The sequence below is a fragment of the Alosa pseudoharengus genome, unplaced genomic scaffold (assembly GCF_046254945.1).
Source record: "Alosa pseudoharengus isolate Yale_2024_CS ecotype anadromous, Long Island Sound unplaced genomic scaffold, YU_APseudo_1.1 YU_APseudo_1.1_scf_4, whole genome shotgun sequence".
In the NCBI taxonomy this organism is placed as follows: Eukaryota; Metazoa; Chordata; class Actinopteri; order Clupeiformes; family Clupeidae; genus Alosa; species Alosa pseudoharengus.
This window is the reverse complement of record NW_027468774.1, coordinates 20,478,195-20,493,381: the sequence shown is the minus strand read 5'-3', so window position 1 is coordinate 20,493,381 and position 15,187 is coordinate 20,478,195. Positions and strand designations below refer to the sequence as shown.

General features: G+C 40.6%; 1 protein-coding gene across 1 annotated transcript; it reads right to left on the bottom strand.

Annotated features, from left to right (window-relative positions):
- Positions 1–4,186: 4,186 nt before the first annotated feature.
- LOC143101941 (heparan sulfate glucosamine 3-O-sulfotransferase 6-like) lies at positions 4,187–15,187 on the bottom strand. The gene is made up of 2 exons (XM_076265247.1): positions 14,410–15,187; positions 4,187–5,558 (listed from the first exon to the last, which is right to left on the bottom strand). Exons 1-2 carry the CDS (start codon positions 14,952–14,954, stop codon positions 4,931–4,933), a joined length of 1,173 nt encoding a protein of 390 aa, XP_076121362.1. The 5' UTR covers positions 14,955–15,187; the 3' UTR covers positions 4,187–4,930.

Sequence of the window (15,187 nt, the reverse complement as noted above, 5' to 3'; positions counted from 1 at the left end):
CACCTGTGGTCAAGAAGTGCATTCTTTGACAATCACCCCTCATACAAATACTAAATGGCAAGACTAGGCCTACTATGGTTCCACTTGAAGCAGTGTAAAGAGATCAGCAGACACAGCTGTTAAGGTCAGTATTTCTCTTTGCCAACACAGAGAGAGAGAGAGACATGTGAAAAGATTTTCGATTTATTATTAGATGGATTATGTGAGGCATCACATGCAACTGGTAACACTGCAATAGCAAATAGTTTGCTTTTACATTGCAGATTGAATATTTGTTTGGGTGTTAAACGTCTACAGTAAGTGGCCAGAAGAGGGCAGTACAGTGCTCTCCAATTGCTGATGATATGGCAGGTTCTAAATCAAAACGTCTTGTATCGTTGTACTATGGTTTCTACATGTTTGGTCGCAACATTGGTTGGTGTCGGAAGATCTATCAGCAGTAAAACATGAAAAGTTGAAAAGAAAATGAAACCTATTTACATAGATTCATCATACTCGGAATAAATTTGGAAAAGAAAGCCGACAATATAGTGCTCAACGCACCCCTGTGACTCCCTTTGAGTCTTGAACTCAACTCTGGTATGTTCAGGTACAAGCATGATTGACTTCTGTCCCAAAGTAGCTGCATGATAAAACCTCAGGCCTACCCACCTACAGTCCTATTTCATCACAGCCACTCTGATGATGAATGTGCTATACAATGTAATTGCAGGAATTAGAAGCGGCTTGACACTATGATACACAGTCAGCTTAAAATATGCCAGAGGAATTTTCCAGTCTTATGAAAGCTGATTGCTTGTAAGCGTTAGGCTACTTTAAACTCATTGATATGGCATGCTTTCAAATATAATTGTAAAGGCTCTGTGTTGATTCAAAATATTACAAAAGTGGATTATAATGGGTTTGCAATTGCCCAGAGACTGTATTTTAGCCCCCTCCTTGCTCCCTCTTTACACCCTCTTACTCTATAGCATATGACAGTATGGCCCACAAGAGTATGACCTCTCCACGACCCCATTTTCCCAGGTGTGTAACATCTGTTAGATATTCAATTACAAAACTTCTCTGTACCTTCTCTGTTTTCAAGACCCATCATCCTTTAGACCCATCATCATACTTGCATGAAGTATGAGTGAGTGGTGTATGTAACCTGATATTAAGTATGCAACATCTTCCCAGACTTTGGTGAGACCCATTCTTTGCTGCATGTCCTTTCCACCATTAATTCTCCATTCTAAATCATGTCACAAACTGTTTGTACATTTGCACCAGCATCTCAAAACAGTGAGAATTTAGTTTTAAATTGAATATGGCAATTTTACTTCACGGCTATGAAAAATGGTGAAAATAGACAGTATAGTTTTACAGTATGGTAAGAATGTTGATAAGGCAGCAGTTTCTCAAGAGGCCTGAGTTAAGTGAGCCATGTTAGTGAGTATTTAACACAGATTAATCAAACACGGTCATTTTCTGGCCAACTGTATAATTTGATTGATGAAATCATTGTTAGCTGTTATTGTGGAAATTACTTGAGGATGGCCTGGACAAAAGAGTCTAAATAATAAAAAGATAGCAACATTGATAACAGTAAGTTTGTAAGCAAAGGCAAAGTACAGTGAATGTCACTGACGAAGAGGGAAGCCTTCAACATCTTCTCTCCTTGTTTGCAAATTATTTGGAGTTGTCTGAACACTCACCCACTATTCATAAATGTATTTGTGCAAATGTAATGCAATAGTAAGTCTGGACAACAGTCGCTCTTCACATGGCAATGATTAGTTTATGATCAAGTAAATCTTTCAGAAAAGCATTAACAACATGGGAGTTAGTGTTAAATAAAGTTGTGGAATGCATTAGAACTTTATGGGAAAAAGCCAAATTCATCCATGCATTTTATGTTTTGGTAACTATATCTTGTGGAACATAGAATTGGTTCCCCAGCTGTTGAGGTGAGGCCAGCTATTGGCACACTATGTACGTTTACAAAAATGGATGGACTGACTATATTATCCCTGAACTGCTCCTGTATGTTTTAGCTTTACACTCAGTTCCATACCGTGCTGCATATTATATGTTGTGTTTCAGCTGCAGTCTATCAGCACCAACACATTCCAAACCAAAGCTTTTAAGATTGGAAGCTGAGGAGGCAGTTTTAGTTTTTCTCTGTTTTTCCTGTCAGAGACCTTCATTCCATTAGTGTGTCCTCTGACGGCCATACCAATAGCATGGCTCTCTCATGCGACCAGAGAGCATGGCTTTCAGTCCAAAGATCCGGGATGTAATTTGGTTTAGGTGGCTTCTCCGTCATGCCACAGTAGTTGTGATGCACCTTTATTGCAATATTGTATTATTTCCCCTAACCAAATAAACATGAAAGGAAATCCTGTACAAATGTCACCCTTAAAGCAGAGACTGTGGCATGTCGAGTTCAGGGGATGGGTTAAAATCTTTCATGACAGAGAAAAGAGGAAACTGTGATTGTATACTGTAATCCTGCCATTGTCTGGTGTGTACAAATGGTTTCTTTCCTCAGGGCTCTCCAGCTCGGTGCCGTTTTCAGCTGTATGGTTTTCATTAGGTTGCCCCATGCCTTAATGAAAAGCACGGCTGAAAATACATTGACCCCCTCATCATTGCTAATCTCAGAGAGTTACAGAGCAGTAACAGACTGGGTCATTCTGGAGAGGCTGATGAAACGGCAGTTTAGTATGCATGAAATTATAGGTGAATAATATAGCAATGGTCAATTCAGCAGATCGTCTCATTTGGAACTATGCTTAAATAATTCGCAGACCTGTAATTGTACCACTTCATTGCATCTGCACAACGTATGTTCCAGTCCATTAAAAATAAAATCTGTCTACTACTCCACATCTTGTTATCCCTTTAGTGTTTATTGTCAAAGAAGGGACATGTGGCTCTGGGACACTTTTCTAAAAACACCACTTGGTTGATTCAGTGACTGCTTTTCATTTTTTTGTAAACATGTTTCAGCATAAATAAGAAGAAAATCTTGGTGTGATCAACTAACCATCCATATGTATAACCTGTTTGCAGAACCAGTATTGATTAGTCCATCCTTTAGTGTCAGATGAATGAATTAGTAGTTGTGAGAAAATGGCAGGTAAATTTGCAAACAGTATTAAAGTTCTGTTTCTTAAACCTAACTGAAAATAGATTAAGATGAATGGTTCTGTTAACAGATCACCAGATGCCATATAATTGAGTTGGAGGTGTTGTTTCAAACCTGCTGAAGAGAGGATACAAAAACTTTCAACATACAAATAACATTCTTAGGATGTGTATATAAATATGGAACCCAAAATCCATCTGTGGCAGAAACCAGAGTTGGATTGATTTTGAGACTCTATGAGACCTACAGGCCAGGGCATCTGTATGTCTAGAACTGCACCTCATACATGTGTTTTGCACTAAGCCTACTGGAAAAATACAGTCAATTTAATGCTACAGTTGAATTATGATTTTGTACTCGCATTTCATTATCTGGAAAATGAAGATGGATGGTACTGATGTTGTTACGATGAGAGTTCATATTCTACATCCAAAACAGGTCATGAGTTCTCCACCAAGACAAGGGGAAGACTTGACCTGAGTTACTGAAGTCAGTGAATATTGTACACTGCTGTGTAAAATTACTGTTTTCCCCAAACAACAGAGGGCTATTTAAGATCTGCAACCAAATTAAATGGATAGATCCCATGTTAGACAACTGTAACTGAAAATGAAGCAATGTGGTGAGAGATCGATGGCAGATTGTCTCTAAAGATTCCTTCCATAATTCATAATATATATAGCCAGAGAATATTCTTTGAAAGCTGTGTGTATGGTTTCATTGTGGAATAGGAACTAGCTGTGGTCTGTCGACCTTGAGCAAGCTGGTGTTCCACAAGATGTCTTACTGTTTTATAGAATTCTGTACATGTGCTTCCTGAACTGAGGTCATGGCTTTTAGAAGTTGTTTGTGTTATTCTATTGATCTGTTATTTGTGTTCTTTTATTTATCATTGTTTGCTTTTAGAATGAGGTGTGAGCAAATCCTGAATGCAATCTTTGTAATCTTAAGAAGGAATCTGTGCAGTTGGGTATCTGTTTTTAATTCAAACAGCAAGAGCAGCGGAAATCTCCATATAACAGGCAATTCTACTCATGCACAGCTGAACAAGACATTTGCATCCTATTTACACCATTTATAAATGTATAACAGAGATTAATACAATTGATCAGGGACTTGGCAATGTTCTTTATGGAGTTTATAAAAATGTGTTGCAGAGATTTGTACATGTTCTCAAAAACATAGACTTGTTCTTGACAGTGAACTAGCAACAGCAACAGCTACAGACTTACAATATATACATACCTGAACACTGGAAAGAACAGCTTTGTATTTCCCATGGAGGGCAAAAAAGAACTTGAGAGAAAGACATTAATCATTTGAGAACACTGACACACAGCTCACAGAGCCGTCCTGTGCTGAGTACAATTCATTTCATCCTGTTCGCTCCCGGTCCCCCTCACTGATTTTGGAGCATTCTGTCACACAAGTGAATTATCTTACACTGAAATGTGTTAAAGCTGCACTCTCTGATCTGTACAATGGAAATTTCACAATACCCTGACACCTTCAGTCAAATAGCTGATCAAAGAGACTTTATGTACAAGCTGTGTCACCTGTGTTCCTGACAGCAACCACCAACATTTCTTTGGCCTCAGCCTGAAACAGCTTGCATGGGAATAAGAACATCTTAGGCCCTTCCAGTGTAAGTGATAATCAAGTGATCCATGTTTTGATGATATTTCAATAACTGAAGATTCATCATTAGCAACAAGGTACAAGAGTACAACAGTACAAGAGTGCTTCCTGTAGTACCTCTTAAAATGCTACAGATGATGAGATTGTGTCCTCAACGAATCAGTCCCAGCCAAAGTCTTGACCACTCATGTGGTAGAACTTCAGGTTAAATGGCCTGTAGAAGTCCCTGAGCTTCTGAAGAGCCTCTGGGGGAATGAGGGGGTGTGGCCGGCCCTTGGACTTGCCTAGGCAGCGGGGCCGCCCACTCCCCTCCGGTTTCTTCAGGCAGGGGAAGCCCTTGGTCTGGTTGAAGTAAAAGTGCTTGTCCCCGACGATGCGCTTGATGCCCAGGAAGTCCTGGACGCGACCCATCTCCCCCGCCGGGTCGGCCACTAGCTGCTCGCCGCTGACGAACAGGAAACGTGAGAGCGGGAAGTGTCGCAGCCAGCTCTCCAGGTGCTGAGCGTACAGGCCGATCCGCACGGCGCTCCAGGACGTGTCGATGGCGTCCGGGCTGGAGGAGGAGGCATTCCGGAAGGCCAGGCTCTGGAAGGAGGGCAGCCCGGGGTTCTTGGAGAGGGTCTGGGTGTAGTCGGAGACGGCCCTGGTCACCGGGTCCCGCACCACCACGATGAGTTTGGTGTCACAGTTCATGGCACAGACCCGCAGCGGCGCCTCTTTGGTCACAAAGTAGCTGGGCGTCTTTTCCATGGTCACCTGTCCCTCCAGTGTGCGAGGCATCAGATTTCTGTAGAGAGAGAAAAAGAGATGGAGGGGTGGACGAGAGAGGGGGATAGGATGTGTTTTCATTAGTCAGATCATCACAAGTGAGACAGAGTGAACTGCAATTCAATTTGGTCAAAATAGAATGTTTCCTAAATCTCTAATCATTGTCTACTCTGGTCTTTTGGCCTTTTCACAACAGTCTGGCCTGTTCAGCACAACATACAGAACCCACAGTGTTATGGAACATGTGCACGTGAAAATAAGGAGTGTCACGTCTGGAACAACATCTGTCCACATTAAAACAATTAAAGTAAGAGACAGATTATTAATGTTACCTCAAAATGTTAGTCTGTCCCCAGGGAAGAGAGAGAGACTACATCCGTTTACATAAACTTGATTTCTGTGGGATGAAAACATCCCACATTTTCACAGACCATAAAGTAAAAAACTAAACTATTGAACTTTAAAGTCCAATCTCATTCTGTTTCATTTCATTTAATTCATCAGTTATGTGCATGGTATATTTGTATCACTAACTGATTGTCCTACAAAATATTTTCCAATAGAAAAAAAAAAGTTTGTTTGATCCAGAGTAATAAACGTTCCTCATAAGGATGTTGAATCTTTTTTGACCACATGTCATTTTTCCAGCTCCCTTTCCTGGTCTGTTTGTGGTTCGGACGGACATCAGAGAGGGGACATGCCTCCATCACCAGCTCATCCATTATTTACTCCCTAAGCCGGCCCACATGGTTTGTGGTCGACATGTGGATTTTCAAGACAAATTGTAGCAATGTGCTCAGGTAAAATAAACACCATTAAGAGCACAACAACAGAAATGGCCCATAAGCTCAATAAGAAAAACATAAGACAAGTGCAATGAGTTTCGGTGGAACTTGCTTGATGGATTTGCAAAGTAAAGTGTCAATATGGCTTATTTCTGTCATTTGTCTGAGAATGGTTGCTGGAGCATGTAGGCCAATATTAACAGTTCATGTCTGTGGTTTTAGGTGAACCTACATAATTATTCAGGATGAATTTCTATTCATCTGTAGTTGTATCTATCCAAAAACCTTAACACATTACTCTTGGAATATTAATTTGTTCAGAGGGCATACTGTATATTAAAAGGACATATCAAACTCATAGCTACAGCAGACCTCTTCGTTTGTCTCCCTGAGACCTACAAGTTGCATAAAATCTACTCAAACTGAAAAAGAAAACACAAACCAAAAGTTACAGACACCAAAACAATAGACACATGCTTTTCTTTTCTCTGTTTAAAGTACAGAGCCCAACTCCAGACGCAGTAGAACCCTATGCACTGCAGCCTGAGAGAGTATCTAGCTCAGCTCAAATGGAACCGTGTGTGTGTATGTTAGGTTTAAATTACATCTGATTTCATGGTGTCAGAATTAGAAGCTACAGATGTTTGTTGCCCACTCAACTCTTAAAGGGGAGGGGGTATGCTTAATAGGGAACTTACTGCATATACGGACTGCCCAAAAAACAGAACACTGAAAATGGTCTGTTTAATGGTCTAACTCTACACTTCAGTACCACAGTTTACAGTGAGTAGTTTTCTAACCTATACAAGGTGTCACAATACAAACAAATCTCCGATTTTGGTTTACAGGGACTTTAAGTGTGTATTAAATGAGCTTATATGTTGTATACTGTATGGTAGGACAATAACTAGACTTCTGTGTAGACAACAAATTCTGATTTTTTTTTACTTTAGAACAGATTTCTCCAGATTAAACTGCTTTATTTCAGAAACGATCTCCTCTACAGGTTAGAGGAGGCTGTTTACGTCTCTTGTCTCTGAGTCAGTGTCTGTCCTCCTGGGTCCTGCTGGGTTTGCTCTCTCCCTCAAGAGATAATTACAGCCCCCTAATGAACACTAATGACTGCTCCAGCCAAAAGGAAAAAAAAGGTTGAGTGTTATGTGTCGTTGTCTGGCCTCCTGTCTCCCAAATATTATTCCCCCCAGATCAATTTGTCTGTCTTGGTGGCTCCAGAAGAGGTGCTCTTTAACGAAGGATCAAGCTGCCCCTGAACCAGACACTCAGCCAGGGCTCAAGGCCTCACGGACGCTCCAGTCTGCGACGGATTGTTTTCCATTTCTCTGCTAAGCCCTCACCTTTGCTGTTGTTCACCACTCATAAATACTTAATGCAGGGCGGAGGCTCAGAGATATAACCTCTACACCATCCAAGTCCAGAGCGGGGGGTACAGACGCACATTTGTATGGGAGCGGCAGTGTTGCCAGCATGTATGAGAATATGCGTACATCTGTGTGTGTGTGTGTGTGACCTGCATGTTCATCAGTGTCTGTTTTGATAGGGGTTGATGTGTTTGAAAGGGTTTGTGTGTGTTTGTCTGTGTGTGTGTGTGTGCACATAACTATTGTACGTATTTAGGTGCTCCTGTGATCCTGTATGTCAGTTCAGAAAGTTTCAAAACCACTGACGCTGAAGATTTCAAACAGTTCCACTGTTCTGCATTCTGCACTAGTCTTTTCAAGAACTGCTTTGTTGCTCCCACCACAATCACCAACTCTGTAATATGAGTCCCTGGAGAGACATCAGCATCCTTGATTTTTTTTTTATGATACAACGCAATCAAGGCCTGATAGAAACATCTCGTAAACATCAATAAAAACAAAAGCCCTAAAGCACTACAGTCTTTGTGCATGAGACAGCCGATCTTTTCCAAGCAAATCCTGCCCATGTGTACAGATCTGTACAACACCGCTGATGTCTCAAAGCCATGTTATATACAGAGAGGGCTATGTAGAAGAGTAGAATAAACATGGGAACAAACATAAAGACGTGCAATATCTTTTTAGAATTCAACATTTATATCTAAAGCTTTAATGATGTAAACACTTCCTGAAGGGACTTTGATGACATGCTGCAAGGGTATTAAGAAGTCAACTCCTCAGAATTTGCAATAACAACAACACTGCACACAAAGTTAAACATTCCGACACATTCTACATACCAACAACAACAGAAAGCCACATCAGACAAAAAAAACTGCTGCACCAGATTATTTTTTATTGCCAATAAAACAGTTTACAGACATAATTTCAACAATAACCAAGCCAATCCTCCAAATCTGTCTGATGGCCATGAACACAAGGAAGGTGCTTAGCCTCATAGTCTGTATTTTAATGGATAATCAAGGGAATATTGGACAGTTAACATTGTCTCTTCACTCCCCCTGTGGTTATGGTCAGCCATCAATTTTAGGCCCATATGTACTGCTTTATATTTTAAGTTATACCTCACATTAAGAACCTCGAGGTCCCTCTAAGGTTTAAAGAGTTATTTTTATTTATATTTCATATTGAGAAGTATTACTACCCTTCTATTGCAATTCCAGCCTTAAGAAATAAGTACATCATCATAGAGCTTCAATACTACACACAGCAGAAGAAAGAGCTCTGAGTTTGTTTCTTTTTCATTTTCTACAATCGTAATCAAACATCAGTATTTGCAGGTTTGGCAACGGACACAAACATGACATCCAAGAATTTTGAATATGTTTCACTGGCTGTTTCCTGTCAGATATCACCACCACACTATTTGGACATGACATCTCTCTCAGTCGTTGACCTCTCTAGAACCACAGAAAGCTAAGCCATGGCTGTCCATTTGATATTTAAAAAAAAAAAAACACTTCCTTATCTGTCAGGATGCATTTCAGCAAAAAAAAAAACATTAACTGGCAACGATTAGACTGAAATGGAGGATAAGATCGACAGCAGCCCAGATCTGATGTCTGATGCCACTGAGTGCTGATGGACGTGTATAACAAAACAATTCATGATAAACTGAATGAAATTATCAAGCAAGGGCATGTTACAAAGGATAGCACAAAGGAACAGTTTATTTGCATTTGTTCAACTGAGACCTTTTAAAGCCAATTCAAATGGAAGCAAACGTGATCATAACAAAACTAAATATCCCATATATTTCTATGTTCTATGTTTCTGACTTAAGAAAGATCACATGGAAGGTCAAGACAAATTAATCTCAACGGCAACCATCAATCCATGGTTTATGCCATTCTTTGGAAATGAATCACTACCAATCAATTTTCCATCATGCTGGATGAACGTATTTAGAATGCAGTTTTCATTATTGAAAATCAGGCATGGAACTTGACATGACAGAATACAAATATGTGTAGGCTACATTATGCCCTGTGTTGTGTACAACATAGACTATATAAACTGTAAAAAGTGGATCCTCAATGATCCTCATTAGAACTACATTTTTGTAAGAAGTTCCATAAATTCACCAGTGCACTGCTAGATTGCTGACCGTTTATGAACAACAGCTCTCTCAAAGCATTTTATGCCAAATACTGTTGCTTTTTTAAAGCATTTTATTCATCTCTTGTTGTTCCACTGCTTCAAAATCCTCCATTATCTCATGGAGACAAACCTTCCCTTGGTAAACGTACAGTATATGGTGTCTACAGGAAAATCATGTACAAAATCTTGTAAACTGCCCAAGCACAACATCATAATAGCTATGTGGTATTTGAGTCAGTGCCCATCTTTCCTACTAAAATATTTCTGGCATGATCAAAGAATGTCAAGGCTACAAAAAGTCCATGTTCCAGATGGTTACTGCCCCCCTTTGCTGTATTTCCATATTTTAATTGCAATCCAATAGAAAATGGCCTTTTGTGTCAGAGGGGAAAGGTCAGCCAATTGACAGACTGTCAACATATTGATAACAGAACTTGTGGAGTGCAGTCGTTTTTCCCATTCAACTGCATGGCTCAAACTCTCTGGAGACCTTCTCATAAATCATACATCATTTATCGTACATGATCGATATCCATGTCTATGCTCTTATATTATCTTTCGTTACTGTTGATACTCTGTACTATATGAAAATAATTGTTTAGCAAGTGGTGTGTCCAAATGAATGCTTTCAAAAAGTTCTAAAATATATCTCCTGTTTGAAATCTAAAAATGAAAATTTCTTTGTTTGTTTATTGTTTTTTTGACTTGGCTGGACTTTATCCAATATAGGTTCCTTTTCTATAACAGACATGGTTTTGGAGTTTCCATAAACACTGCTACATTGTCAGTAATGCAGCTATAGTCAAACTAATTAACAAGACAGAAAAACACAGTTACTATGCAGGTTTAGGTATTTTTGGCGACCTAGGTAAACGATTTGCCGAACGAAGTCGTTTACCATTAAAATTGGCTTCATGAAGGGGGAAATCTTGCATAGTGTGCCTTTAAACTCGGATTCAATGCATTTATTTACATGTATTTATTTGAGAAATGTTCTTAATTGTGTAGGCTACTATTATAAGACGTGTGATTTAATTGTCTGCATTTTTATGGTGAGATCAACTGTAAAGGAACACACAAAACAAATGAGTCAGTTATTAAGTTGTCAGAAACTATTGACCAAGTAATTTAAAATACTAATGTAATGGCAAGTAATTTAAAAGAATATGTTTCATTCATAGCATGGCTCATAGGCCTATTATAGATCCTCTGTTAGTGCTATCCTTTCTCTTTGGATCATATGTGAAACAAACAAAAATAAAAACAGATAACACAAACAAGAAAACCATTACTTTTAAAAGTAATGTACTTTTAAATAAGTTTGATAGGGTAGTTCTGTGGGTTTCTGCATAATGATCACAGATGGACAAAAAATTACAAACAAATTACCAAAGACCCAAATGAAAGGTTTGGAAGCAAACCGAAAATGTGGTCTGGCAGTGATACGTCAGAGAAGCACATTCAGGCATTGATTCCTTGATGATCTCAAGATGCACCAGTGACGGGTAAATGGACTGTTTGCAAGGTCTTGGTGAGGCAGCACAGCCAGCCAAGGACATGAGTTCTCACAAATGAGCCTTACAGCATGATCCATCACTTTTAGAAAACACAGCTCAGGATTGTGTAGTGTCTCTTGTGCATTTATTTTCACTTTTCTTCCATCATGGGGAAGTATTCACTATGTGGATGTTTCACTGAAACAACACCTGGTCACCCCTTTCTGTCCTTGTTAACATTTCCAAATCACCATGGAGGTGAAGTCTCTGACTGGGATCAGCAGGCCAGGATTGCCATGGGGACAGAGAGCTGCTTCTACAGAAATCCTCTCCACATTCACGTACATTTACAACCAATTTTTTTTATTAACTTCCTATCACAGGGCTTCGAATGTTTCAGATGGATTTGTTTTTTACTGATATACAAATATAATATATCTCTTCATCATTACAGCTTGTGTAATTTTGCAGAAGTAAACAAAGGACTAGGGGCACTTAAATTCAACCACAGTAACTATTCAGCTATGTTTGTTTTGTCAAATATGATTTTACCACACTCTCATACAAGACACAGACCCTTTTTGTCAACCTGAGCCAAGAGGCGTTTGGTGAACTGCGAATAGCTTTGCCCCTTACTGCCTCCACTGCAGGCATCAAAATTATGCAAGCTGTCAGCAACGAAACAGGAGGAGAATAAAGAAGCATCCCTCAGATGTCAGGGATCAGCTAGGTTTGAGGGAAAAGCTGACATGTAAGGCCGGCGCGGAATTTTAATGAATGTAGACAAACAGCGCATGTTTACTGAGGCGTGACAGTCGAGTCAGGTGACCCCCACGCTAACAGGAAGAGGTGACCGCCTGGCCCCCCCCCACATAAACGCTTTGCAACCAGTCTCGTCCCATCAACTGTGACTCCAATGGAGAGGCCTGCCGCAGTTTCCTCTTCAGTGAGTCATTATGCTTGAGCTGTCACCAGGGCTCTCTTTGAAAAGAAAATTGTAAATAATAAAAAGAAAAAAAGCTCTCAGACCAGACAGGTCCAAAGGCAGGTGTCTTGACCCTGACAACTGGCGCATGCAATGAGGAAACCTCTGTGCAATCGCTCTCCTTGCGTTTGAAACCTGAGCCAGTAAATGCCAAAATGATGGCGCAGGTTACCCAGTGTTATGTTTGTATCTTGGATGACAGCTCATTTTTTGACGTTGTAGTGGTAAGGCTTACCATCAGTGTTACTGTCTATTCTCTTGAATGTCATAACATTGTTTTTCTCTCTCTTTAACACTGTTTTATTGTTCTGCTTTTACAGGGTGGCTAGTATTGCATGGGGAGGAACATAACAGAAGATGTTTTCATGGTGCCATCTTTGTAAAAGACCGTGTACGAGGCTAGATACCATTTTGAGTGATACTATGCACTCATGGGGGAGCTTTGTGGTCACATCTGTATGTACCAGCAAAGCCACAAGCAGGAGGATTCTGGGAGTCCCAGGCCTCAGGACCTCCACTACCGGCACCATGCCTGCCACCAGCAGCTTCGCTGGTCGGGGCAATTAAAAGACAAGCAGTGCCCTGTACTGCTTCCTGGAAGAGAGATCTGCCACAGGCATTTCCAGACAAACACTTCATCCTGGCTTCCAGTGCTGGGCCCAGGCCTGGGTATGGGAGCGTAGGTGGAGAAGGGAGGGTGGGTGGTGGAGGGGGGGGGGGGGCAGGGGGGCAGCACACTTAAAATGATCAGCAGTAAAGTACTTCCATCTGTTTTCCTGTTTTACGTGAAATTCTGCTCAAACATATTCAGGGGGAGAAGGAAAGATGAAACTGCCACTTTTGAATTTTTAACTATCTCTCATTCTCTCATGTTCAACAGTGAAACTGGGTGCTGCTGGGGGGGGGGGGGATCAGACCTCTGCACTATGGCAGCAGTCTCTTTTGCAAAGATCATTCAGACATCTGGAGATCATCAGGGGTGATTCCATTCACTGGAGTAGAACCATGGACAAATTACAGCTTTGGTCATCTAGGTCAACGTTTCCATTAGCAGTTATCACTTACAATAGTAAAGCCTTCACCACACACACACATACACACACAATCTCACTGTGCAGGCGAGATGCATCATCTACGAGCACTGGTCCTCCTTTCAAATGCAAACCAAACCAGTCTGTACATGCATGACCTGTCCTGGATGATAGATGCTTTTTTCCGCCTAACTAAAATAAAATTAATCTGATTGTCTGTTTGTATTGACTTGTCGCTTAAGGACATGTGATTTATGAAGAATTGAGATGTACTGACAGACAAAATCATTCAAATATATTATGCATGCACTCACTGATGCAAGGCTCCACATGATCTGTACATCAGATAAGAGACAAGATGTGGCAAAGGTTGCATACATCTGAATATAATTGGGTTGGGAAACACAGCTTATGAAACAGTAGGATTGTATATTATTGATAAATCTAAGATCTGCTGTATACGTTTTACATTGGGATTATCAAATCAAACTTCAGATCAATTTGATGTGAGTGATTGAAAGGCATGCACACTTTCACACAATGAATTCTTGTGACACTTATATCTTACTCTAGGTAGCCCCAATCAACTTCTCAGAAATCGAACAAGAGTGCAAGACCACCTGTCTCTCTCCCTCGTTTAAGATTAAGCTCCTAAGTGCAAGTATCGTTCTGGAGAGATGTGCACAGCAAGTTAGGCTACCCTTGAAAAGCCTACCGCAGGGTTACCAACTTTACCTCAAAGCATTGCCTAGTTGCACATTGTGCATTAACAGGTGTCGTATGCGAGGTGGGGTGAACATTTTTGACGGATACTGTCTGAGTTGGGGAACTGGACAGACACAACTGTAACATGTCTTGCCTTTAACAACAGGTCAGCTCTGTGTAAATAGGTTGGTCCGAATCTGTTGAACACTATGTCATGACGATTCCAAATAATTACTTAAAACGCGGCACCAAGATGGTTTTATATAAAAATGTGAGATGTGTTGTGCATTGTACAGATAAGACAACCCGATGAGGTCTGTGTTTCATACCTGTACCACTCCAGCCCCTTGTCATAGAATCTGTCGAAAAAGTGGGGTTCCGCGCCAACAGCTCTAACATCAGGGTGGACGCGCAGAAACTCCAGAAGTGCTCTAGTTCCACCCTTCTTGACGCCAATGATGATGGCTTGGGGGAATTTCTTGGATCCAAATGAATTCGATACAGGCATTGCGCTCCTGGAAACAGCCTCGCCAGCACCTGCCCTCTCCAGCATCTGTTGCTGCAAGTGACCGATGACTTGCCAGGCAAATTTAGGTGAAACGCTGGAGAGGCCAGGAATAAAGTCCGTTCGGTTGCGTATAGGATGCGCGACACGTGAATATTCTGAAAGTCTGACATTATCTTGAAAGTCGTCCCCAGCATCATATTCGCTGATGGAGGTCTGCTGATCAAATGTGCCTTTTGGGAAGGAGTGAGAGAATCCGACGAGGCTGTAGAATAAATACATGAAAACCAAAAGCATGATAAAGAATACAGATACTTTGGACAGCGCCTTGCCGAAGTTCAACCTAATGCTGCATACACGACATCCCATGGGTCGTTCTCCTGGTCAGAGCAGATACAGCAGAAAGTTGACATGCTGTTCCACTCTGTATCAAATAGCCGTGTTCCGGTCTTCATCAAAGATAAGAAGACGTGTCCCAATTTTCCACTGAAATTATAATTTAGAAATCTAGTTAAAAAATATTCCCTTTCACTTAAAATAAAAAGTGACACCAGTGTACCAAATTAAATTGTTGCGTGTCTGGTGTTCATTTCTCTCAAATC

Bases quoted from the DNA above. Each gene is read 5' to 3' on its own strand.
- LOC143101941 (XM_076265247.1), bottom strand. From the start codon at position 14,954: ATGGGATGTCGTGTATGCAGCATTAGGTTGAACTTCGGCAAGGCGCTG. The intron at 5,559-14,409 runs GTATGAAACACA...CTCTCTCTACAG, and splicing joins AAGGGGCTGGAGTGGTACAG to AAATCTGATGCCTCGCACAC.